The sequence below is a fragment of the Zalophus californianus genome, chromosome 2, assembly GCF_009762305.2.
Source record: "Zalophus californianus isolate mZalCal1 chromosome 2, mZalCal1.pri.v2, whole genome shotgun sequence".
In the NCBI taxonomy this organism is placed as follows: domain Eukaryota; kingdom Metazoa; phylum Chordata; class Mammalia; order Carnivora; family Otariidae; genus Zalophus; species Zalophus californianus.
The window spans coordinates 3,086,019-3,111,557 of record NC_045596.1 but is presented as its reverse complement, the minus strand read 5'-3'; the positions used below and the strand labels follow the sequence as shown (position 1 = coordinate 3,111,557).

At 51.2% G+C, this 25,539-nt stretch overlaps 1 protein-coding gene across 7 annotated transcripts in view; it reads right to left on the bottom strand.

Moving 5' to 3' along the window:
* Positions 1-16,399, bottom strand: part of ACOX3 (acyl-CoA oxidase 3, pristanoyl) — a 41,274-nt gene extending 24,875 nt beyond the window's left edge. Inside the window, exons 1-7 of one of the 7 annotated variants that reach the window (XM_027600439.2) lie at positions 16,244-16,399; positions 10,939-11,096; positions 10,374-10,637; positions 9,456-9,530; positions 8,952-9,041; positions 6,400-6,543; positions 2,284-2,372 (exon numbers count right to left, since the gene is read on the bottom strand). In XM_027600439.2, the coding sequence (XP_027456240.1) occupies positions 2,284-2,372; positions 6,400-6,543; positions 8,952-9,041; positions 9,456-9,530; positions 10,374-10,637; positions 10,939-11,082 (806 nt within the window). In that variant the 5' untranslated portion in view covers positions 11,083-11,096; positions 16,244-16,399. Of the gene's footprint in view, positions 1-2,283; positions 2,373-6,399; positions 6,544-8,951; positions 9,042-9,455; positions 9,531-10,373; positions 10,638-10,933; positions 11,097-11,235; positions 11,500-16,243 lie in introns of those variants that run through there. The other 6 variants (XM_027600435.2, XM_027600438.2, XM_027600437.2 and 3 more) reach the window with 6 other exon arrangements.
* Positions 16,400-25,539: the final 9,140 nt, after the last annotated feature.

Genomic DNA, 25,539 nt, shown 5'->3' with positions numbered 1-25,539 from the left:
GTGGCGGGGCTCTGTGCAGAAGCAAATGGCCGTGTACTGGTAACCACGGGGCCAGGTACCTTATGCCGCTGGGACGAAGGCAGGGAGTCAACAGAAAAGGGGGAAACTGATTTCTTTAAAGATCAGAATCCCTGGTTCTCATCCTTTGGTCTCGTACCAGGATCCACAATACGATGTGAAAAACTAGCAAACTAAGGTTTGAAAACTCTCATGTCCAAAAAAAGAACAGTGTTATTGTATGCATGCTCCAAAGGCACACAAACTTGTTTCTTTTGAAAAGCTAGGAAGACTAGAGGCTCACTCACACATCGTTATAGAGCTCTTGTGCATTAGCAATTGAAGATATTTGTTAGGGTTGTCAGGTTGGGAAAACCTATTTCACAACAGTCTAAGGGACAAGGGTATTATATAAAGGAATGGATGCTACATAAACTGAGCAAAAACCCCAAACCATCTTAGAATATTGACAGTTCCCATAGCAACTTATCTGATTACCAAGAGCACTTTCAATGTCATCCAGAATGTTCTTCTAGCCCACAGGAGGCCATGGTTGAAAGCACAGCATCACCAAGCCCGAGAGGGGAGGACCCCTCTTTGCTCACACCAGCTCCTGCTCGAATTGCAGTTACCCCCAAGATGGGGCCAAGCACCCCATCAAAGCTGGGTGTCAGCTCTGCCCGAGGAGGGTCCTGAACTCCCCCTCCCCTCCATCCGTGTTCATTCAGCCCCCACCTCCTCTGGTCCGGTTCACTGCGACAATCACCCCTGGGCTCTTTGCAGACCCACCTCTTCAGCCCGTCCTGTGCATAGTAGCACGGGCCTTTCCAAACTGCTGATTGGAATGGTGACACCTGCACAAGTCCCTTCGGCCCCCCAGCCCCACCCTCCTCCCTGCCTCCAGCCACGTGGCACCTGCCATGACGCTCAACAGGCCCGGCTTTCCCGTGATCCCTGCACAGGCAGCCCTCAGAGCGCCGCCACCTCCTCAGGTGCCCATCAGGATTCTCCTCTCACTCTGCCTGCAGCAGGTACGGGTGGCCCCCCGGCGCCACTACAGGGTGGCCCCTTTCTGTGGCAACGGCCTACTGTCCACATTCTCACTGAGCCACCTCCTTCTCCTTGGCAGTTTCTGTAGATCTTATTGACCCTTTTATAATGGGGCCGTTGGGCCTGACACCTGGAAGATGCTTACTAAGAGCCATGCAGTGGGTGGAGAGCAGGTGAGACACTGGCCCCTGGGTATCGCTGATCTCTTCACCATACCCTGGGTCCAGGCCAGCCTTGGAGGAAAGATGCAGCGCACTGTCCAGGACCCCCAGGGAAGAGCAGAGACCCAGGGCCGGGCACAAGGCGGGCTGGAGTAGCCCCTCCCAAATTCCTTGGAAAGCATCTAGAGGATCTGCAGGTGAGGAATGCTCGGCTGGCCGCCAGGCCCCTGCCAGCATCCAGGCAAGAAGCCAACCTCTGCAGGTCGCCCTCCTGAGTATGAAACAAAGGTCAGCTATAGACCAGCTCCTCTGCAGGCCCCGCTGGGAGCATCTGAGGCCCTGCCCAGGAGCGGCCGCTGCGCCTGGGCCTCCGTGGGGCCGCTCCAACTGGCCGCAATGGAGCCCCCCCCCCCCAGGCAATGAGTTCAGATATCCACTTTTTAAGAACAGACTGGGTGCCAGCACCCCTGGAGTGTTCCAGCTTATTACTTGAAAGCTGAGGAATGCTTTTCCAAGCACAACTCTGTAAACTCAAAGTGCCCTTTTTTAGGAATGGAAAATCTTCACCCATTCTTGCCACACGGAGATAGAACAAGTCTGAATGTATTTATACTTGTGAAAATATGCCCTCGAGTTTAACTGAGAGCAAAACTTCACATACCTCTTTTGAGCACACGCAGACCACAAAAGCTGTTCCAGAAACAGTCAGATGGTGGCCAGGCCAGTGGGTGTGTGTGTGACGCAGGGTGTGTGTGACACAATGTATATGTGTGACATGGTATGTGTGAGACACGGTGTGTGACATGATGTGTTTGGGTAACATGGCATGTGTGAAACAATGTACGTGAGACACAGGGAGGGTGACACAGGGGTGGGTGACACGGGGTTGTGACAAGGGGTGTGTGTGTCACACAAGTGTGTGTGATGTGGGGTATGTGTGACACGGTGTGAGATGGGTTGTGTGTGACACAGGTGTGTGTGACATGGGGTGTGTTTATGACACAGGGGTGTGATGCAGAGTGTGTGACGACCCCACAGAAAACACTGTGACCACGAGGTCAGGGCATACACTCACCCGTTGTCCACACCATTCAGCCCTAGCTTCTTCCCGATGTCGCCAACCATCACCCCTGGCATGGGAAGAAGGGTCTTGGGGTTCCGAATCTGCACAACGCACAGGAAACAATGAACGGCAACCATTAGGACTTCACAGAAATTAAAACGAATGTGTTAAAAACCCTCAGTGACTGAGCCCCCGGCACCCTTCCTGTATCTGTGGGGGGAAACTGTCCTTCAAAAACGTGACCTTATTTGGAGCTAGGGTCTTCGCAACTGTAATTAAGCGAAGGATCTGGAGATGAGGTCCTCCCAAATGACCCAGGTGGGCCCCAAATCCAATGACAAGTGTCCTACAAGAGACAGAGAAGATGCGGCCACAGGCCCAGTGACTTGGCGGCCACCAGGGGCTGGACTGTCCCCTGGAGCCCGGGGGCGCAAGGTGGGGGCTGGGGGCTGCCCACACTGGCGTCAGATGCCCGGCCTCCAGCTCTGAGGTGCTGGGCCGCTGCGGCAGCGCCGGGTGGCTAGCATGGGGGTGGGGGAGTACTGCAGCCTTGAGGCCAGCAGCGATGTTACCTTCGGATTTACACGCCAGGCTGCCGCCGGACCGGGGCGCATGCACGTGGGAGGAGACAGAGCCTGAGATTAGTCCTGTAGATCTCTGCCCCCAAAGCGGGTTTCCATGAATATACTTTCCGAGACACTACAGATGTAGCTAGTGGATGGTTCCTCGCCGTGGGAGCGCTACGCCACGGACAGGGGGCTGCACCCGAGAACACCAGGGTATGGTAGCGACTCCCAACCAGGTGTGAGCCCATACTGCCCCTCGCCGCCGGGGCCGGGTGTCCCGTCTGAGACCCTCTGGCTGTCTGTACTGGAGGGCACCATGGGCACATGGGTGGAGCATGCCTACCGCACACGGCTCGGCCCCACAAGAGGCTCACCCAGCTCAAAGGTCCATGGCACAGGGCAAGAAACTCTGCTTTAAGGAAACAGTGAGTTTGTGCTATTGGGAGTTTAGCTATTTGCAGAATTGCTTGCTTTCGTTTATTTTGGTGGAACAACCATCTGATTCGACTGAATGTCACGATAATGGTATTTCAGATAAAAACAGACTGAGGTCCAAACATAAAAGCTCTTTTCCCCTTCCTCATCTTTCAGTAAGCCCTGGTGAAGATTTGGATGCTAACTTTTCATAACGTTTTGAAATTAAAAAAAAAAAAAACAAAGGTGGAAAGGAAGTGCACGTGGAGAGAAGACGCACTGAAAGAAAACAAGTTGGTTGGGTGCCTGGGTGGCTCATTTAAACGTCTGCCTTTGGCTCAGGTCATGATCCCGGAGTCCCAGGATCGAGTCCCGCATCGGGCTCCCTGCTCAGCGGGGAGTCTGCTTCTCCCTCTGACCCTCCCCCCTCTCATGCCCTCTCTCTCTCTCTCTCTCATTCTCTCTCTCAAATAAATAAATAAATAAAATCTTAAAAAAAAAAAGAAAACAGGTTGGTGCTTTTCGAGGAATCGCAGAGAAGAACAGTGTGGGGGCAAGTCCCAGTTCACATGGAAATCGATGACCATGCAGTTGCCACAAATCCCACACTAACCTCCCAGTCAAGGAAAGGGAGCAGACCAATGCCCAGAGTGGAACTAGTTAACGTCATACTTATCACAAATAAATGTGACCGTGTCCATTTACAATTTGTGAGGTCTGCCAACCTGACCTGAGCAAACAAACCTGTGAAAAATCACAGCCCTCCACCGGATCGGCTACGACCCGTGGCATGCATCACACCTCTGACTAGCCTGGTGAGTCCTTGTTCCATGCTCTCTTCCTTGATGAGGACGGGCACGCACGCCACCCACAAGCCCTTGCTTGGCGTACATTAGGCACGCAGAAATGTCCTGCTGGATGGAGGGGCGACACGGTCCTGCCAGAGAGTGAAACACCACGGATCTCTCGACTAAAGGGCCGGAAACTCTGAACAAAGTGAATGCTAGCCCAGTCTCCACAAGAAGTTCACTTCAGGTACAAGCCTGTACTCACAGAGGCAGTGCATGGCGGCCGGAGGTAATGAAAAGTGGCATCTGGGCTTCAGTGGCTCAAATGTGAACTGAAGATATGGACATGAGCAACAAGGGGGAAAGGGACCAACCAGACTTCACTGAAATTAAAACCCTTCGTGCCTCGAAGGGCACAAACCAGAAAATAGAAAGACAACCTATGGAATGAGAGAAAAATCATCTATCGGATGAAGGTTGAGTCTCCGGGACACGTGAAGAGCTCTCAGAACTCAACAGTAAGAAGACAAACCACCCCAATTCAGAGCTGGACAGAGAGGCACTGATGGACGACAGCCTGGCCAAGCGACGGGAGGACCGTGAGCCACAGCCCACAGCAAGCAGTGCAGGAAGGCAAGCAAGCTCCCGGTGGCAACGGGCCAGGGCTCGCTCAGTGACTGACAGCGTCCCTTGTTTCTGTCCCGCTAACCAGCTTAGGACCAACCTGACAAAGCCCAGCCCGATCCCCTGACCAGGCTCAGGACTGCCCCAGCCTCCCGAGGGATGGTGGCCGCCTCCCTGCTTCAGCCAGCTCTGGGCAAACAGCCTTTGCCTTTCCCTTGGGTGGGGGGTGGGGGGTGGGCCTTAGCGTAGTTCCACAGGGCAAAGGATTGGAGCAAACATTTCTCCAAAGAAAATACGCGAGCGGCCAACTGGCACACGAAGAGAAGCTCAACGTCATAGGTCATTACGAAAATGCAAATTAAAACCACAACAAATACCAACTCGTGCCCACCAGTGTGCTTATTTAACAAAAAGGAAACTATGTATCAGGGAGGGTCTAAAGAACCTGGGACCCTCATACACCGCAGATGGGAATACAAATTGGTGGGAGGTGTGGAAAGCAGTATGGCGATTCTTCAAAAAGTTAAGCACCGCATCACCATAGGACTCAGCAAGTCCACTCCTGGGCATCTACCCAGGAGAACGGAAACAGGGGCTCAAACAGACCCTGCTCGTGAGCGCTCACAGCACTGTTCATGGCAGCCAAAAGGTGAAAACCACCTGAACGTCCATCAGGAGGCAAGTGGATACACACATTGTGGTCCAATCCATACAATGGATTATTCAGCCTTAAAAAGTAAGGAAATTCCGGCACCTGCTATAGTATGGGTGGACTTCAAAACCATAGTACGTGAACGTAGCGAGACAGGAAAGGTCATGCTGTAGGATTCCTTCCACGTGAGATATCCAGCAGGCAAGCCCACAGAGAGCAGATTAGCAGTTGCCAGGGGCTGGGGAGGGGAGTCGGGAGCAAGCGTGGGTACGGGGTGTTCTCCTGGACATGAGAATGTTTGTGAACTAGAGACAGCACTAGGAAAGCACCAAATGCCACTGAACTGTTCACTTCAAAATGGTTCATTGTATGTTATATGAATTTCACCTCAATTAGGAAAAAAAAAAAAAAGATGTGACTGACTTTCTTCTCTCATGAGAGCCCCTCACCAGAAATATCCTAACAGAAATGCCGGAATGGGTCAGGGTTGGGGGGAAGCAGGGCTCCCATTCCAGTCGGCCAAGGCAGAAAGGCCCTGGGCAAGCTTCCGGAAGCTTGGGGTTCAAGGAAACTGCAGCAGCCCTGAGCAGTCAGGAAACGGGCCCCACCAGGGAGGCCGGGAGCCCTGGCCTGGCCGTCAGCCCCGGGCACCCCTTGGTGGTAGCTTCCTGCTTGTGACCCGGGAACAGGCTACATCAAGGCCCCCGAGTCGGACTTCACGTCAGCACCGGAACCCACCTCATACCTGCCAGGCAGAACCACAGGACGGTGGGGCTGGGAAGCCCAGGTTTGTGATGAGCGGCTGAAAACATGGTGACATGGTCACCAGAGGGATGGAAAGCCTCTCCCTCGGGTGACCCCAGGTCTAGACCGGGTTGATCGACCCCAGCACCCCTGACACTGGGGGCTGGATCTTCCCCTCTCGGGGGCGGGTGGGCTGTCCTGTGCATGCCAGGGGGTTCTCCTTTCCTTTGGTCTGCGCTCACTAGAAGCTAGGAGCGCCCCTGCCCCCAGCAGCCATGAAGGCGCTTCTGGACGATGCTGCGCGTCCGTCGCTGAAGCCGCCCGGCCAGGAGCCACTCACCTGCACCACGAAGGAGTGCAGGCCGTGGCATTGCCCCCCCGGCGTGTACAGCTGAGCGAACACCACGGCGTGAGTAGCTGTCTTGCCCATGTTGCCAACCCAGAATTTGGCAGCTTCGAAGTCAGGAGAGTGTATGATGAATTCCTGCGCAAAAAAATAATAATAATAAAGTTATAATCAAAGTTATAATTAACAACTAAAACACACGCAGAACTCCTTTCCCTTTTTCATAGATTCGACGTTCTATTCAAAATCCCTGAGGAAGAATAGAAGTACCTGAACGTTTTAGCTCCCGTCTGGCGCAGGGAGCCCTGTTTTTAAACACAGCATATCCCTGGGCCCCATGACTTAATGAGGACACATCTGTGGAAAGTGAGGACTTGAGTCAGATGATAAAATATACACCCAACATTCCAGCAGCCGGCCAGCGCCCCGGTGGTGCTTACTGCGAGGCCTCACCCCTCGGGGCGCCTTCCCTGGCCACAGCCTTTAAGCGGAGCCCCTCCTCTGCTGGGTTCCTCCCTCTCCCCTCATGGGCGCTAACCAACAATGTACTGTTTCTCCTTCCATGGTGTCCCCCACCTACGAGCTCCACGAGGGCCACGTGCCCAGGAGCACAAGGCGGACCCTGGAAACGTCGGAGTGAACAAGCCCACGAATCAAGGGAGGTGCTGGGAGGCTCGCCGGGTGCTCAGTGAGGCAGGAGACGAGCTGAGGAGCAATGGGGGACCGGGCTGGGGGCTGGGCTGGGAGTAAGGCGGGGTAGGGGAAGGATGGGAGCTATCCCAGGGTTGGGAGGGAGGGCTGGGTAGCTGGGCAGAGCCAGCATCTGACAGTGAGTCATCCGTGTAACCTGCAGGCCACTGAGGGCAAATGCTAGGCAGGTTTCCTTCTCCCTGTGGGTGGGAAGCTGAGACGAGCACACGGGGAATGTCCCTGCACAGGCCGGCAGTGTGTACTGGGTTATCAACTCTGAGTGCCCCAGGGACTACCTTCCAGATGCCGAGACCCCACTAAAGAAAAGTGAGGGCAGGGGTAGGCCTGCCGGTCCTGCCTTTGGCTCACCTCTCCATGGGGCCACCACCTGTCACTGTCCCTCACCCAGCCACTGCTCGGGTCATGGCACACCGCCCCACCCCGTCCATGTCTCCACGGTCCCTGGCACACCCAAATCTCCTTGCTGCCGCCCGTCTGTGTCTCCCCTCCAGCACAGGCGACCGCCAGAGCACAGACTAATCTGTTGTGCTCACTGCTAGGTGCCCTGTCCCTTAAAGCAGTGCCTGGCACATACCAGGTGGTCAACAAACACCTGTTGTCAACATGGGCGCCTAACCAGCAGCCCACAGGGGGCCCCGGGCTCCTGATCCCAGCAGCTGACGTCATGCTCTGATCTTCACTTAGGTGCAGATGCCAACAGGCAGTGGGTCAGAACTGGGCTGCCCCGTGGACACCCAGGCTTCACCCTGCCTCCCCGCCTAGCATGGAGGGCCCATGGCACCAGAGTGCAGAGCAAAGAGACGAGGCCAGGCCAGAAAAACCTGGGTTCAGAGAAAGGTATCTGGTGGCTGGAAAGCCAAAGGGGGCCGTGGCTGAGCAGCACTCTCTCCGCCCTACTCTGCTGTGGACGGCTGTCACGCTGGGCGGCAACCACCTCTCCCCCGGCCCCGCTCTGCCCCGCCGGCAGCTCCCCTCAGGGCTGTGGCCCTGTGCACTCCTGGCAGGCAGCACGCAGGTGCCCAGTGCACACTCAGCCCGCGCTGTTGGAGAACAAATGAGTGATGAGCAAATACATGAGCACAGGGCTTCACTTTCTGTTACGCTTTCTGCTACCAGCATGGGGAAGGCGGAGGGGTCCTGAATCACCAGACCAGCGTGTAACGAGCAGCAGAGGGCGCTGTCCTCAGAGAAGCAGAGGAGACTGACCCCAGCAACAGGGACGGCAGGGCACAGAGGTCACGGAGAGAGGAGGCTGCCTGACCCGTGCGCCCCATCCCTCCCTGCCCTCGCTTCCCTCCACAGCACCGACCACCCCATAACTCATGACTCCATTAGCTGACATCTGACTCCCCCGACTAGAGCCCAGAGCGTCTGCTCCTCGAGAGCAAGGTCACAGCCCCTGAGTGCCCGGTGCTGAGAACAACACCCGCGCCACGGATGTGCTGGTGGAACGCACAAGGCAGCGGCCAACGGTGCTCACCAGCCACGTGGTCCGAGGGGCCAGAAGCAGGGGCAGGAGTGGACAGGGCAGGCCCCCGGCCGGCAGAGCCTGGCCACAGATGGGGAGCAGGCAGCTAGAAAGGGACCAGGGTCAAGGAGAACCTTCTTCACGTTGTTCATTTTAGAAAGCGTGGGCAGCTTGAACATTTACGAACCCAACACCAACAGGCTGCCTGGTGAACAAATAAACCCTCTATGTCCCAAGCTACCACTTGGCAGGGTGACGATCTCAGTGTGCATGAGAAGCACACGTGTACAAGGACAGATTTCTGAGTGTAGGAACCCCACATCACGCATGCTCGAAGCCCCGAGACCGACGGGAACGTAATACCTACCTCGGTGGTGGGGTCGTAGTGAGCAGTTGTTCGGATGGCCTTGGCATTACTCCCGTGACTGAGTTCAGTCACCGCAAAGCACCCAAAAATCTAGTATCGAAGCACAAAATGGTGTAAGGCAAGAAAGGTTCTTTCTGCACGCTCCTGGAGGGGCCCTGCCACCGTCTTTCCAGAAGGACTAAATTAGAGGCCAACGCACCAAATCCCCACCCCCCCCCAACCCAACCGGCTGGGGTCTTATGGGGTCACGGGGCCATGCTGGACACCACAGCCCCAGCCTGCAGGACAGAGGGCTAGGCAAGCTGACAGCAGCCTCGCCAGGGCAGCGCGGAACCAGGAACTGCTCCCCGGAGCGGAAGAAAACTGAACGCTTGGCTTCGAGAGCCACATGCTAAAACCACCGAGTGCTGGGGATTCGGTGCGGCCCCTGGGGACTCCCTCCTGCACCTGAGGTGCACGGGGAGAAGAACGTGGGCTCACAGCTCACGGGGGCTTTCAACTCACGTCCATGTTGAAGATCTTTGGAAGGTATTTTAAATGTCTTTCAGAACCAGAGCTGTAAATCGCTGATCCAAAAGTCTGGAAATATAAAATCATCATGCAACAGGTACAAGTTAAGGAGTCCTGCTATTCCGGGGCGTTGGGGACGGCACGCGCTGTAATGCCCATGGCCGGGATGAGACCCGCATCCCTGGCCCGAGCAGTTCATGTAACTTAAGCAGGAGCACCTCACACTTAAGATGCCAGAGGGAAGTCCCAAGAGGACGGATGGGCAGGGTGATGGGAGCACAGGGGGCGCAGACGGGGAGCACGGGGGAGCGGAGGGGCGAGGGTGCAGGATGGGCAGGCGAGCCCAGCTTCCCATCAGAGCCCCAGGGGCGGGCCACGTGTCTGCCGAGGCCATGGACACGTCCTCACCTCTGCCCGTGTCCCGGCAATGGGAGCCCCAGCGTCCCCTCTGAACTGCTTCCCCTTCCTTGCTGGTTTTGCTTTTTGTGGGGTTTGGGGGGGGCCAGGGGGTTGGTGTAAAGCAAAAGAGTCCCAGAGCTCCTCTTCTTCTGGGGCTCTAACTTCCACGGCACTCTCGTCAAGGACTCCCGTGCGCCCATTTGCACGGACAGCAGAGAGAAGCGGGACCTCTCCCTAAGGCATCACGAGATCTGCCCATGCGTTCTCATCTCCGTTTTTGCTTCCTCTATTATTTCTCAGCACTCTCTTAAAAAGAAACATTTCCCCAAATGCTCGCATCCCCACAAAACTCTACCAGCCAGCAAACACTGGCCAGCAGCACAGCCCGCGGGCCCTGGCTACATCGTACGGGCTGTGTGTCATTTACATAAACGAGGACCTGCTCCGTCCGTGTCTCGGCCTCCTGCCTGGGCCCGGGCGGCGCCTCCTCCGCCCTCCTCCCTGCCCACTCACCAGCATGTGCAGCAAGAACTTGACAGCCAGGGACCAGTCATACATGCCCAGGCAGGCGATGAGTGTCTGGACCGACAGAGGCCTGGCCACCATCTCTTCCACGGGGAGGAGGCTGTACTCCATGACCCGCTTGCAGCGAAGGAAGCTCAGCTCTCGGTACTTCTCCAGGGAGATATCTTCCCCGTGCGAACGAGCAAAGAGCGGGTCATTCTCCAAAGCTGAGAAGATGGCCTTCTGGAAACGGAGGAGACGGGGAGTGGCCCACTTGGAGGCCAAGGACGGACCCTCACTACAATCTGCTCCACGAGGCACGGTCCAGCCCAGAGACCCAGGGGCAGACGGAAGTCGTTCCAGTCACAAGCACAGGGACCCAAGGCCTCAGAAGCTGAATCAGCCTGAGCTTCTTCCCGGGCAGCAGTGACGCTCCCCCAGAGGGCTCCCAGGACCCAGGCCACACCGGGCACTTGCTGGGGCCTTCAGGGGCCAGACGGCCCGCCAGTGCCCACGAACCAGACACCCAGCATAGCCACGGGGCTCAGCCCAGCCCACTGCTGGCTCACCTCACCTTCAGGCGCAGCACGTCCTCGCCTTCCAGGAACAGCACCAGCTCCCGCCAGCAGAAGGAGGCGCGGGCGCGGTAGGCCTGCAGGGGCCCCTTGGGGAGATCCGGGAGCAGGGCATCAGTGCCGCCTTCTGACACGGGCGCCATTGCTGGGCATCAGCCTGCAGGAGACAGACGACCTGAGCCAGCGAGCTGGCCCATTCACCCACCCGAGGCATAGTGCGGGCGTGCCGTGTGGCAAGTAGGAGAGAAACAAACAGACTCCCAAAGGGCTGGCAAAAGAGAATGACCGTACAAGACCTCATGTCTACCTTCCCCAAAGACAAGGTGAGGAGGCGGCCAATCGCAGTGGGCAGCCCTGGGCAGCTGAGGCTAGAGGCTCCGTGGGCTACAGCCTGGCCCAAGGACACCTTGCCCTCTCAGGGCCACCAGGCCCGTCCCCCCGAGGCCCAGCCAGGCCTCACAGCCCAGGAAGCCTCCCTCTGGAGTCCGGATAACACTGGCCGGTCCACTTTGACCACACAGAACAGGACCAAAGGTCCTACAAGCCTGCCTGGACATGGGACATCTGCCAGAGAGCCTTTGAACACAGACTTCTGTCCTGAACTCTCTTGGCAAACAGACACATGGCTTCCCACCAACAAAGCAGGCACCCTGCAGCCCAGCCCCTTGATCAAAGAATCATTCTGGAATTTTCTGAGAGGACTGGCTCCTTTTCCACAGTGCCCCAGCTCATCAAGGCCCAGGACAGGAGGGGTTGGTGAACCCAGACTTAGAGGAACAGCAGGAGAGTGGGGTCCCAAGCATGGACCCACTGAGTGTGGAAACAGTCTAGGATGCGGGGCTCTGAGTATGGCTGCTTAATACTGAGAAGCAATGGGAGCGTGATCTCGTGACAAAAGAACGTGTGTGTGTGTGTGTGTGTGTGTGTGTGTGTGTGTGTGTGTGTGTGTAAGAGGGGAAAGGCACGGAGGGGACACGCCCCCCCCCACAGGCGAATGGGAGGGGGTAGGAAATCTGAACAGACCTACAGCGGACACGGACGCTGGGTAAACATCAACAAACTGCCCACAAAGACAAGCCATGGGGCTTCCACTGTGATGTCTACCAAACATTTAAAGAAACATACCAATTATCCACAAAGTCTCCCAAAAAACAGAGGCGCAGGGACACCTCCATAGGGTGTCCCATAAAGCCAGCAGCACCTTGAATCCCAAACCAAAGACATCTCGAGAAAGGAGGACTACAGACCAACATCCCTTATGAACACAGGTGAACAACTCCTCAGTAAGTCCTGCAGACTGAATCCAGTCCCACAGGAGAAAGATCACACACCAGGACAAGGGACCCGTGCCCGCAGGAAACTACGGGCGGCTCAACATGTGAAAGTCAATTAGGGCGCGCCTGGCTGGCTCAGTCGGTTAAGCGTCTGACTCTTGATTTCAGCTCAGGTCATGATCTTATGGTCGTGGGATTGAGCCCCATGTTGGGCCCCAGCTGAGCGTGGAGTCTGATTGGGGTTCTCTACCTCTCCCTCTCTCTCTCTAAAAAACAAAAAACAAAAAAAAGAATAGAAAATAGTCAATCAATGTAATATGCCATGCCAACACGATAAAGGACAAAAATATATGATCGTGTCAGCGGATACAGAAAAAGCATTCGACAAAATCCCACACCCTCTCGTGACAGAAATTCTGAACAAACTGGGAACAGGAGGGAACTTCCTCCACCTGATAAAGGGCGTCTGTGAAATGCCCACAGCTCTCATCATACGTTAATAGAGAAGACTGAATGCCCTTCTCCGAACACCAGCAACAAGATAAAGGTGTCCACTAGGCCTCTTTTCATCAACACACTACTGGACACTCCAGCCAGTGCCGTCACGCAAGAAAATGAAATCAAAGGCATCCTGATCAGAAACCTATCTCTTATCTGCAGATGACATGATTATGTATATAGAAAATCCTAAGGAATCCACTAAAAAACGATTAGAATCAGTTAGCTCAGCCAGTTTACAGGGTACAAAATCAATATGCAAAACTCAACTGAATTTCTATGCACTAACAGTGAACAACTCAAAAATGAAATGAAGAAAAATTCAATTCACGACAGCATCAAAAATAATAAAATATAGAGAAATAAATTCAACGAAAGAAGCGTAAAACTTACACTCTGAAAACTACAAAGCATTTTTGAAAGAAATCTGAGGTCTCAGTAAATGGAGAGACACCCCTTGTTCACGAGTCAGAAGGACTCAATATTGTTAAAATATCGATATTTGCCAACTCATCTACAGAGCCAGTGTGGTCCCCATCAAAATCTCCGCTGGCTTTTTTTTTTTTTTTTTTTTTGCAGGAATTAAAAAGCTGATCCTAAAATTTATCTGGAAGTGTAAGGAACCCAGGATAGACAAAACCACCTTGAAAAAGAACAAAGTTGGAAAATCTGTTCTGCCTGATTTCAAAACTTGCCGCAAAGGGGACTGATATATGGCGGCACATGAAGACAGATGCATGTAGACTGACGGGACAGAGCTGAGAGACCGGCAGTAAACCCTGATATGTAGGGTCAACTGCCTTTGGCCAACGTGCCTGGACAACATCCTGGGGAAGGAGCAGTTTTCTCAAGTGGCGTCGGGCTCCCCACCCCCCTGATGTCCACAAGCAATGGAATGAGGGCCCACTCTACACACACACACACACACACACACACACACACACACAAAACACTTAATTCAGAAGGGACACAGACCTGGATGTAGGAGCTGACACTAAAACCTCGAAGAAGGAAACGTAGGAGTAAACCTTCACAACCTTAGGTGAGGCCACGCCTTCCTAGACACGGCATCGGAAGCACAAGCAATAAAAGTAGATTAATTCAACTTCATCAAACTCAAAAACTTTTGCTGCAAAGAACACCAATGAGTGAGTGAAAAGGCAAACCAGAGAACGGAAGATATTTGCAAATCACATATTGATAAGGGACTTGCACCCGGAATATGTGAAGAATCTTAATAACAAAGCCAAATAACCCAATTTAAAAGCCTCAAATAGAGGTTTCTCCAAAGATACACAGAGGGCCAATGAGGAGGTGAAGAGATGCTCCGCATCATTCGCCATCCGGAGTGCAAACTGAAACCACAATGAGATACCTCCACTACGATGGCCAGGATCAAACTGACAGACAATAACATGCATTGATTAAACGTGCAGAGTGGAACCCTCATGCCCTCATGCCTTGCTGGTGGGAATGCAGAATGGCACAGTCATTTTGGGAAAGTCTGATGGTTCTTAAAACGTTTAAATACACAGCCACCATGTGACCCGGCAACTGCACTCCCAGGTATACACCCAAGAGAAATGGAAAGAAATATCCACACAAAAATGTGTGCACGAATGTTCATAGTGGCATTATTTATAACCCCCCAAAAGTGGAAACAACCCATATGTCCATCAACTGATGAATGTGTAAACACAATGTAGACTATCCATACAGTGAAATATCGTTGGATGAACCTTGACAGTGTTACCTTAAGTGACAGAAGTCAAGACACAAAAGATCACATGTTGCATGATCCTACTTACACGAAATGTGCAATGTGGGCAAATACATAGAGATCGAAAGTAGACTGGCAGCTGCCAGCAGCTGGGGAGTGACTCCTAATGGGGCCAAGATTTCTTCCGGAGTGATGAAAACATTCTGGGAATAAACAGCACTGGTGGTTGCACCCCACTGCACGGTTGTGGATGGATCGTATGGTGAGTTACACCTCAACAAAACAAGACTTTTTTTAAAGGTAAGCCACAGCTCTTGGCAGAATCCAAGTGCTTGAAGGGGGAGATGAACCATGAGAGACTATGGACTCTGAGAAACAAACTGAGGGTTCTAGAGGGGGGTGGGGGGATGGGTTAGCCTGGTGATGGGTATTAAAGAGGGCACGTTCTGCGTGGAGCACTGGGTGTTATGCACAAACAATGAATCATGGGACACTACATCAAAAACTAATGATGTAATGTATGGTGATTAACATAACAATAAAAAATTTAAAAAAAACTTAGAAGTGAAAAAAATGCAAACTATAACGTCTCAGGGGAACTCTTATCTTTCTGGACTTGTGTGCCCTCGATGCATCCCTGTCACTCCTCATGCTCCCTCCCTGCGGTCCAGGACACCACACCGTGCATCCCTTCCTGCTCCCCTCTGGCTCCTTGCAGACTCAGCCTTGGCCACACTCACTCTTCATAACCTGAAATTGTCTCCGATGCGTGGAGGGCTCCCAGACTGGACCCTGCAGACCTGCAGTTTCCTGGACATCCCTCCCTCTCTCACAATCTAGAGGTCCTCAAGCTCTGAATGCTCAAACCCAGGGCTCCCTGGCCCAGCCTTTCCTCCCACAGGCCCAGGCCCACACTGCCAGTTCCCCTGAGTTACTGGAGTGACAAGCCTGAGTGCCGTGCTGGAATTCCCTTCTCTGCCCCAAAACCTGGTTGGTTACCAAACCCCCACTGCAGCTCTTTTAAGACCTACTAAATCCCTTCTTCTCTCCGCAACTACTAAATCGATCACAAGACTGTCCAGTCATCGAGCAACCCCTGAGTGCAGGTGAATGTTAAGCAACTACGTGAGTGGTGCTTGCAACCCCAAGTATTCTCAGCAGGTAAGCGAACCGGAGGCTTTCTAGAGGGAAGAAGTCGCCCGAGATCTACAGCTGTTAGCACACCCAACCTCAAATCCCATGATCCTAAGCACCCAGGGAAATCCCTAGGACCCCATGCCACCCGAGTTCACCCACAAGACTGCATGACGGTGCAGCTGCGGCGACCAAGGATTCTGAAGCCAGATGCCTGGCGTGACACACCAACATTAGCACTTCCGAGTTGGGTGAACCTAGCCCGTCACTGCATCTCTCCGTGAGACCACATGGTAATGCTAGTCTAGTGTCTAGTGTCTAGGCTGCTGCAATTCACAGGGGGCACTGGAGTGGTCCCCCGCAGGCCATCATTACAATAGCAACAGCCGCCTTCTGTCAGTTTTCCTCTCAGCAGCAGAGAGGTGACCCTTAAAATGCAGACTGATATTCTCTCTTTAGGAGACAGCTGTGCGGCGACCTCAGGGGACAAGGTCCAAACTCCTCAAACTGCCTCTCCAGATGACCTGCGGGTCCCCGCGCTCGCAGTCTCGCCCCCAGCAACTCTGCGCGGGGAACGGGTGTGCCCCGGGGCCTTTGCACAAGCCATCCCCCCTCTTGCCAGGTGCTCCGTCCCCGCGCCGCCCGCGCCGCCCGCGCCCACGGCCCCTTGGACACGACCTTGGATTTCGCCGGCCCTCCTGGTTGCTGGGGCCCCACACCGTCCAGCACACACAGCGGGCGCCCAACCAATGTCCTCTGCGGCGCGGCACACAGCCAAAGGCCAGCGCAGCCGTTTTAGGCAGGCTGGCAGCTCTGCACGGCTTCTCGGCCACCGTCCGTCCCTGACGTCATCACCCCGCGCCGCGGGCCCGTTGCCTGGGAGACGCGAGGCGCGCGAGAGGGGAACCCTCCTTGGTCCTCCGGGTGGGTCTCCGCGAGGACCGTGTGTCGGTGTATCGGGATGTTTGCTTAATATGCAGATTCCTGGGGCCCCCTCCAGAGCCAGGGCATCGGAACCCCGGGTCGGAGCCTGGGCAGCTTCCAGTTGATCAGCTGCCCCGCGTGCTCAGTAAGGTTTGCGAACGAGGCTCCTACCCAGTTTCGCCCAGGCCCCCAGGGCAGCGCCCCGGCCCTCCCCCCCCCCCCCCCCCCCGGCAGTCACCGACCCCGCAGTCCAGCCCGGACTGGAGGAACTGCCCGCTGCCGCGCTCCCGCCTCCGCGGGCAGCTGCATACCTAAACACCTGCTCCCAAACCCTGTCTCAGGCTGGGGGGGCGGGGTGCTGCAGACTGAGCGGGCCCCTCCTGTGAAATGTACGGAGATCAAAGGAAATGTAGATGGAAGTAAACGTCCTTAACCGCCTACAGCCCCTTGCAGATCCTTGAAGCAGGCAGGGTACACCTTCCTCCAGGAGCTCCCGATCTTAAGGTTAAGGCCTGCTAGAGGGATAAACAACCTTAGCTTGACCAGAGCCCGGCCTGGGGAACCCCGACAGTCTTCTTTTTTTTTTTTTTTTTTAAGATTTTATGTATTTAAATGTCGGAGAAAGAGAGACAGAGAGCACAAACGGGGGAGCGGCGGCAGGCAGAGGAAGAAGCGGGCTCCCTGTTGAGCAAGGAGCTGGATGAGGGACTCGATCCCAGGACGCTGGGATCATGACCTGAGCAGAAGGCAGACGCTTAAGGGACTGAGCCACCCAGGCGCCCCCGACACTCTTCTCTCACATGTGAAAATCCTGTTGGAAACTTGCTTCATGTCTGCCCCTCCCAACCTAAAGCTTTATAATCAGTCGCTCTTCACTACCCCGGGGCGGCGCTCTCTGCCGTGAGCCCTGTCCCCGTGCTTTAATAAAGCCACTTTTTTTTTTTTTTTAAACCCAAAACATCTCAAGAACTCTTTCTCGACCGCTCGCTCCCGGACCCCACATCGCATCAAACCACATCAGAAGCAACTGGATTTGGCAATTTACCACGTGAAGACCAAGGAAGAAGGACAAGTCAGAAGGTTTCCGTTTAAAGGGAACTGAGAGTTGGACACTGTGGTCGCGGGAAGACAAGTTCAGTTTTTGAGATGCGTGAAGTTTAAGATGGCTCTTGAAATTTGGAAGTTTAGGGTTCGTGAACAAACAGCTAAGAGAATTCTTGAGGGGTCTTTGGTGCAAAAAGGTGTTTTTATTAAGGCATGAGGACAGGACCCGTGGGCAGAAAGAGCTGCTGCCCTGGGGTCATGAGGACGGGCTCATTATGTACTTTTTAATTAGTGGGGGTTAGGGAGAGCGTAAGGAATTCGGGAGCAAGGCTTTCAGGACCTTGAGAGGCTAGCTGCTGTTAAGATCAGGTTACTTTTAGTCTTTAATAAGACATAAACATGAAGGTACTAAGGCAGCTGTGCGTTCCTTGGGGAGGCTCATGCCCTGCAGGCTTCAGGTATCTGTGGGCTGCAAGCTGTAAGGAGATTAATTTAAGCTACATTTCTCTCACCTTTGTGTCCCTCATCATTTTCACTCCTGGACAACTTTGACCCTTAAATCGTTAAGGTTGCTGAGGCAGGGAAGGTCTCATCTTCTGAAACTGCGTCCTGCTGGATAGGGGCGCCGATGTGTCCCTACATATGGGTCAAGGTTGGTCAGTTGAGAATTTAAGAGGAGTTAGGAAAGGCTGAGGCAGCTCTATTTAGAGCTGATAACATATGGGAGTCTCCTTGAGCAGAAAGGATCATCTGTTATGGCACTGAATGGGGTGAGTTTGTTAAAACCTCCCGAAAGTTACAAAAAAAAAAATCCTACATTGGATTAACAGATCATTATAAAACTTAAAATTTAAGTATCTATTTAACCAAGGTGGCAACAAGAGATTCCAAAGGCAAATATGTTGGGTTATATAGTTGTTAGCAAAACTCAGCTCCTTTAATATTGAGGAGTTTTAATTAAGTAATTAAAGACCTGATAAAGACAAAATATAGAAACCTTGGTTTTCTGGGCAGACAGAAGAGAAAAAAAAAACTTTGTTTATATTTTCTTATCAAGAACAGACAAAATCCAAGAAAACTTTGTCTTTTTAACAGAGAGAAAAGCAGAATTTCAGTCTTCTACCAGTAAACTTTTAAAATCCATTCATTTCGATCTTAGTCCTGACCACATATAAAATTCCATTTCCAAAGATTTTCCTTCGTAAGCCTTCTACAACTTTTTTATTTATTCAGATACTGATCTAGGCCCTTTAAAAAAAAAATCACTCTTCATTTACATTTAGCAGAATTTTAACTCTTAGAAGCCTTAGTCTCCCGTGAAAACTAAGTAGTAACCAATTGTGAACTGTCTGTTACACCATAATTATTTAGATCTGAAATGTATAAATATATTTTATAATTTAAAAACATGTTTTTTCATAGTACAATCTTTTAAATAAGGCACAAAGCATATTTACCAACAGACCCAAATATCATCAGCTTCTCTGCAATAAGCAGTCAAAAGCACAAACCTACATCCAGTAATCAATGTTTTAGCACTCCATCCTATTTAGAAAAGACCTAGATGTCCAACAATTCAATCTCCTTTATCATCCAAGCAAAACTTTAAAGTTTCAGGTTACCAGAGATATTGACAGCTATCTTAACAATGACCCATGAAAATTTTGAGACAGACAAAATTAACCACCGTTTTAAGTCATCTTGTTGCTAACAAATTGCAACAGAGATAACACAAGCTTATTGGACCTTCAGTAAATCTTGGTAGAATAAAAGTTTCCTATTTAATGCTGATAACTCTAAAGACCTGTCTATCTTAATTAAAACAACAAACTCAAGTTAGTTTACATACTGAATTAATGAGAATGAAAACATCAGTTCAAAACCTATGGGATACTGCAAAGGCGGTCCTCAGAGAGAAGTACATAGCCATACAAGGCTCTCTTAAAAAATTAGAAAAATCCCAAATGCACAAGCTAACCTTACACCTAAAGGAGATGGAGAAAGAACAGCAAATAAAGACTAAACCAAGCAGAAAAAGAGAAATAATAAAGATTAGAGCAGGAATCAATGAAATAGAAACCAGAAGAACAGTAGAACAGATCAACAAAAGTAGAAGCTGGTTCTTTGAAAGAATAAGCTTTGATAAACCTCTGGCCAGACTGATCCAAAAGAGAAAGGACCCAAATTAATACAATCATGAATGAAAGGGGAGAGATCAAGACTGGTACCAAGGAAATAGAGACAATCATGAAAACGTATTAGCAGCAGCTATACATCAACAAATTAGGTAATCTAGAAGAAATGGATGCATTCCTGGAAACTTGTAAACTCCCAAGACTGAAACAGAAAGAGGTAGAACATCTGAACAGACCAAAAACCAGCAAGGAAATTGAAGCAGTAATCAAAACCCTCCCCAAAAACGAGAGTTCAGGGCCAGATGGCGTCCCATCAGATTTTTTTTTATTTATTCTACCATTTAAAGAAGAAATAATACCTATTTTACTGAAGCTGTTTCAAAAAATAGAAATGGAAGGAAAACTTCTAAACTCGTTCTATGTGGCTCCAGTTATAGGCATTAACCCAGGAGATGGATGAGGGAGAAGCCCCCATATCTATTAGGAGGAGGAACAGTGAGAGAGTCAGCATCCCCTTCCTCAGGGATGGTCTGTGTTTCCTCCAACCTGGGTTCTATCAGGAAGCCTATTTCGATAATTATCATCCAGTCTGTCAGGAGAGAGTTTACTGGCCTGGTTAAGTGAGCAAACATGTTCTGCAAGAGGCCCTTAGGTTGGGGTCCTGAGTTAGGGCCCTGAAGGCCTGGACCTGGGATACCTCCATCCATCTGCCCTGTTTCCTCCCTGCAGGAGAGATCTATTGGATAGATCCTACTGAGGCCATGCAGTGTTACAGGAGATCAGTCCTCTCTTAAATTTTGCAAACTGAAATCTTTCCAGTGTGTTAAAAGGCATTCCAAGGGAGAGTCCCTGGGAAATGAAGAAGAGAGAAGGTCCATTACCAAGAAAACCCTCCCCCTGACTCCGAGGTGGCATCCCACACAAGATATGTCAGAGATTCCTGGTGTCAAAGTGACCTGCCTTGAACGAAATGGCTATGATCACCACCTGCCTTCAAAGGCCATGGAGGAGGAATCCTAGCCTCCCCCTGGTTCCCAATCACAACCTAGATTGCAAAATGGGTGCTGGTGCTTGGATCAAGATTCCATGCCTTGTCTTGAAGGCCATGCCTTATTTTGCCTTGCCTTGAAGAACCTGCTGTTGTTAACCCATGGAGAACACTAGAAAGGTTTTACAAGGGGAAATTACCCATTTTTGTAATTTAGGTAGTTAGTAGAGGACATTGAAAGAAAACAGTAAAGACAGAAATTCATCATGGTCTACGCGACATTCCAACACATGTAGTCAACTTACATGTCAGCTTCTCTAGGAAATGGTCCCAGTTGGGTTTTAATTCCATTGATTACTGGTTTTGGCCAGCTCCCAGTTGCGGTCCCGTGGCCAGAAGCAACTAGACCAGAGATGTGAAGGGGATCACATTAGACCAATGAGGAGGAAACCTCACACAGGAGTCTTAAGATTAGCAGCCACCCGGGTGACTTAGGTGGTTGTCCTGTGCCCAAGACAGACATCTTAGTATAAGGACAGGAATAAAGAGAGGGCATCAAGTTTCTGGGTCTTACTAACATTCTGGCCAAGGTACTAACTTCCAGCCAAAAGGCAGGCTTTCTCCTCCCCGTGGAGTAGCCAGGGGCTAGAGGATTGGAGCCTGAGCAATCGACATGAAAGTGTTCCAATAAGGCTGTACTCCCTGAAAAGCCCCTGGAATGAGAGTAAGGGAGAGCCGAGGAAGTACTCACCAAGTTTGCACCCTGGCTCAGAGTACAGATGAAAAGACTCAAAGCCCCATGTTGTACGTCAAGTAATTTGGGAGAGTTGGGGTTTGGAGCAAATGATCAAGAAAGAATTCTTGAGATGTTTTTGATGCAAAAAGGTGTTTTTATTTTTATTTTTTTTAAAGATTTTATTTATTTATTTGAGAGAGAGAGAGAGAATGAGAGAGAAAGCACATGAGATGGGGGGAGGGTCAGAGGGAGAAGCAGACTCCCCGCCGAGCAGGGAGCCCGATGCGGGACTCGATCCAGGGACTCCAGGATCATGACCTGAGCCGAAGGCAGTCGCTTAACCAACTGAGCCACCCAGGCGCCCCAAAAAGGTGTTTTTATTAAAGCAGGGGCACAGGACCTGTGTGCAGAAAGAGCTGCACTGGGGTTGTGAGGAGTGGGTGATTATATAAGATTTATGGAGGGGAGGGGGATGTTAGGGTCCCAGGAAATTGAGTCTATAGGTTTCTGGAGGTCTGGCTATGGAAAAGATTGCTTTTTTTCTTGTAAATCATTGAGACAGCTGCAAACTCATGGAGACTCATGTCCTGCATGACTGTGATCTGTATCAGTTAACCATTTGGGTTTTTCCTCTTCCTTTGTTCTTGGGCAGCCAGGAGTACCTGAGGAATGTCACACATCTCCCACCTGGGGAGGTTTGGGGGTGTTAGCTTGTGCTTTGCCCTCAGTTTGCCTTTTGCCCCCTCAACACCAGGTGGGAGAATTGTGTGGAGATGCTCAGCTGATATTCGGGAAGTCTCTCTTGGCTCCCATTCCACTCTGAAGTACCTTCTCCTTTTTCCATGACATTGCCTTTTTCACAGTTGTGATTCTCATTGAAAACAGACTCATCTTTGGGAATATGGAGGTAGGGGAGCTGATGGGACTCCACTTCAGAAAGGCTTCCTCTCTGCTGTTTCTCTGCCAGGCCCTGTTTACTCACGTTCCATATTTTGCCTCTGAATAAGCCAACAAAGCTATGTTCCCACTTCAAGGGGGGAAGCAAGAAAGTGAATCTTTCTCTGAGTTTTGTCTTAGGCCCCCAAACACCTGATAACATCTAAGAAGAGTCAGATCCCAAACATGTCCCAGGACGTTAGCTTTGAACAAGCTTAAGCCGATGCTGGCATCAATACTCCCACCTTCTGTAATGTAAGGAATTACACCTGTTGTTCACACAACACTTATCTTTGATTGGACTCTGCCCTGGATTCCTGGAGGAACAGGTACCCTATACCCTTTTCCAATATAAACCCCTTACCCGACGTGAGAAATAGACTCATTCTTATTTCCTTTCTGAGTCTCCCAGACACTCCGTCTGCTATTCTCTGTCACTCATGTTATTCAATAAACTCTGTTTTCACTTTCTCTGGCTTGTCTTTGATTTCTGTCCTGCGTGAAGACAAGGACCCACTTGGCTGGTCCCGTAGGACCATCCCCTGTGTTCTCAGACTCAGCCTGCCTGCATCAGTATCAGGGCCCTCTTCCTGTTACAAAAGCAGAAGGAGGAGTCTGAATGACTGGCTAGGGCCTTGAACCTACCATGCTAAGCCATCAGAATTAATTCTCCACCCAGGCAATGTTTCCAGCCATGGGTCTGTGGCATCATTACAAGGGGTCCCTGAGTCCACAGAAGCACCCAGGAGTGCCTGTAAATCAAATAAAAAATAAAGGTCTAATAAAGGGGCACCTGGGTGGCACAGTCGGTTGAGCAACCAACTCTTGGTTTTGGGTCGGGTTGTGATTTCAGTGTCATGAGATCCAGCCCCACGTCTGGCTCCATGCTCAGCGCAGAGTCTGCTCAAGATTTTCTCTCCCTCTCACTCTGCCGTCCCTCTCACTCTGCCGTCCTGCTCATTCTCTCTCTCTCTCTCTCAGATAAGTAACTAAATCTTTATAAAAATTAATGCCTAATAAAAAACATGCCACTGTTTTGCAAATGGATATATTTTTGAGAGTAATAAAATAAACTATAGAGTAATAATTCACGTTTAGATCAGTTTCTTCCAAAATTACAACTACTGGAAAATAAGTTGGGTTCACATGTTTTATTGATATCAGATAAACGTCTTTCTACATGGAAATAATTGGAGTCCAGTGTAGAGTGACAGGGAGAGAGCATGTACTGGTGGGCAGGCTAGAAGTGAGGACGGAGGAACAGGTGAATTGGTACAGGGGAGAGGCAGCTGGTGCAGGGGTGGGGGATGACTTTGTACAGTTGGTTCTATATCTCATGGGGTGGTGAGCACGCATGAAGCAGAGGCTCCCAGCCTTTGGAATGTCAGCAGGCTCCTCGCCCTTCTCTGCCTCTCTCTCTCTCTCTCTCTCTCTCTCCACCCCTCTGCTTCTCAGGTCAGTGCAACCTGCATCCCCCCAGGCTCCTCAAGGCTGGCTCGCAGCCAGCTTCGGTCTCATTACTTCATCTCTCCACCTAGGTCCCTGCACGGGTGATTGGGTTCAGGACTACTGTTCCTAGCTCTGACCCCGGCTTTCCTGCACACCCCACCTTCTGGCCTCTGGTTGCCAGCCCTCCAGCACCCCACATTCGGTCCCCTCCCTGGCCTGAGGACACTGCTTGACCTGAGTCTGACAGGGACTGTGCTTTGGACATCTCTGGGTAGAACTAGGTGGACCCTGAAACTTCTTGGATGGTGGTGAGGTAGGGGGAGAGGAAGGGGGGTCACACACGAGTCTGGGTTGTCCTGCTGGGACCTGGGTGGATGGAGACGCCTCTGAGATCAGCATAGGGGGAACAACTTTGGGGGGAAAGAAAGCGATTTTGGTTTTGTGCAGGTTTTGTGAGCTAGTTCCTGGTAAGACTTCCAGGAGTGGAGGTGAAGTTGGTAAAAACAGCAGAGGAGGCCAAGAGCTCTTGCAGTGATGTGGCTGACAATGAGCTGGCCATCTTCTTTTTTTGTTTTAATTTTTTTTATTACATTACATCATTAGTTTTTGATGTAGTGTTCCATGATTCATTGTTCATGCGTAACACCCAGTGCTCCATGCAGAATGTGCCCTCTTTAATACCCATCACCAGGCTAACCCATTCCCCCACCCCCCTCCCCTCTAGAACCCTCAGTTTGTTTTTCAGAGTCCATCGTCTCTCATGATTCGTCTCCCTCTCTGACTTACTCCCCTTCATTCTTCCCCTCCTGCTATCTTCTTCTTTTTTTTCTTAACATATATTGCATTATTTGTTTCAGAGGTACAGATCTGTGATTCAACAGTCTTGCACAATTCACAGCACTCACCATAGCACATACCCTACCCAATGTCTATCACCCAGCCACCCCATCCCTCCCACCCCCCACCAATCCAGCAACCCTCAGTTTGTTTCCTGAGATTAAGAATTCCTCATATCAGTGAGGTCATATGATACATGTCTTTCTCTGATTGACTTATTTCACTCAGCATAACACCCTCCAGTTCCAGCCACGTCATTGCAAATGGCAAGATCTCATTCCTTTTGATGGCTGCATAATATTCCATTGTGTATATATACCACCTCTTCTTTATCCATTCATCTGTCGATGGAGCCAAGATTGGCTCTTTCCACAGTTTGGCTATTGTGGACATTGCTGCTATAAACATTGAGGTGCACGTACCCCTTCGGATCCCTACATTTGTATCTTTGGGGTAAATACCCAGTAGTGCAATTGCTGGATCGTATGGTAGCTCTATTTTCAACTGTTTGAGGAACCTCCACACTGTTTTCCAGAGTGGCTGCACCAGCTTGCATTCCCACCAACAGTGTAGGAGGGTTCCCCTTTCTCCGCATCCCCGCCAACATCTGTCGTTTCCTGACTTGTTAATTTTAGCCATTCTGACGGGTGTGAGGTGGTATCTCATTGAGGTTTTGATTTGGATTTCCCTGATGCCAAGCGATGTTGAGCACTTTTTCATGTGTCTGTTGGAGCTGGCCATCTTCTGCTGCAGTCCCCACCCGCCCATTCTTGATCATTTTGATATCTCTTCACTCCACCCCATTTGGCCTGACCATGCCTTGCTCATCTTTAGCCATTTGCTCTATTGACCATCATTGGTAAGTACAATTATTTGTGTTTTTTTTAAGATTTTATTTATTTATTTATTTGACAGAGAGAGAGAG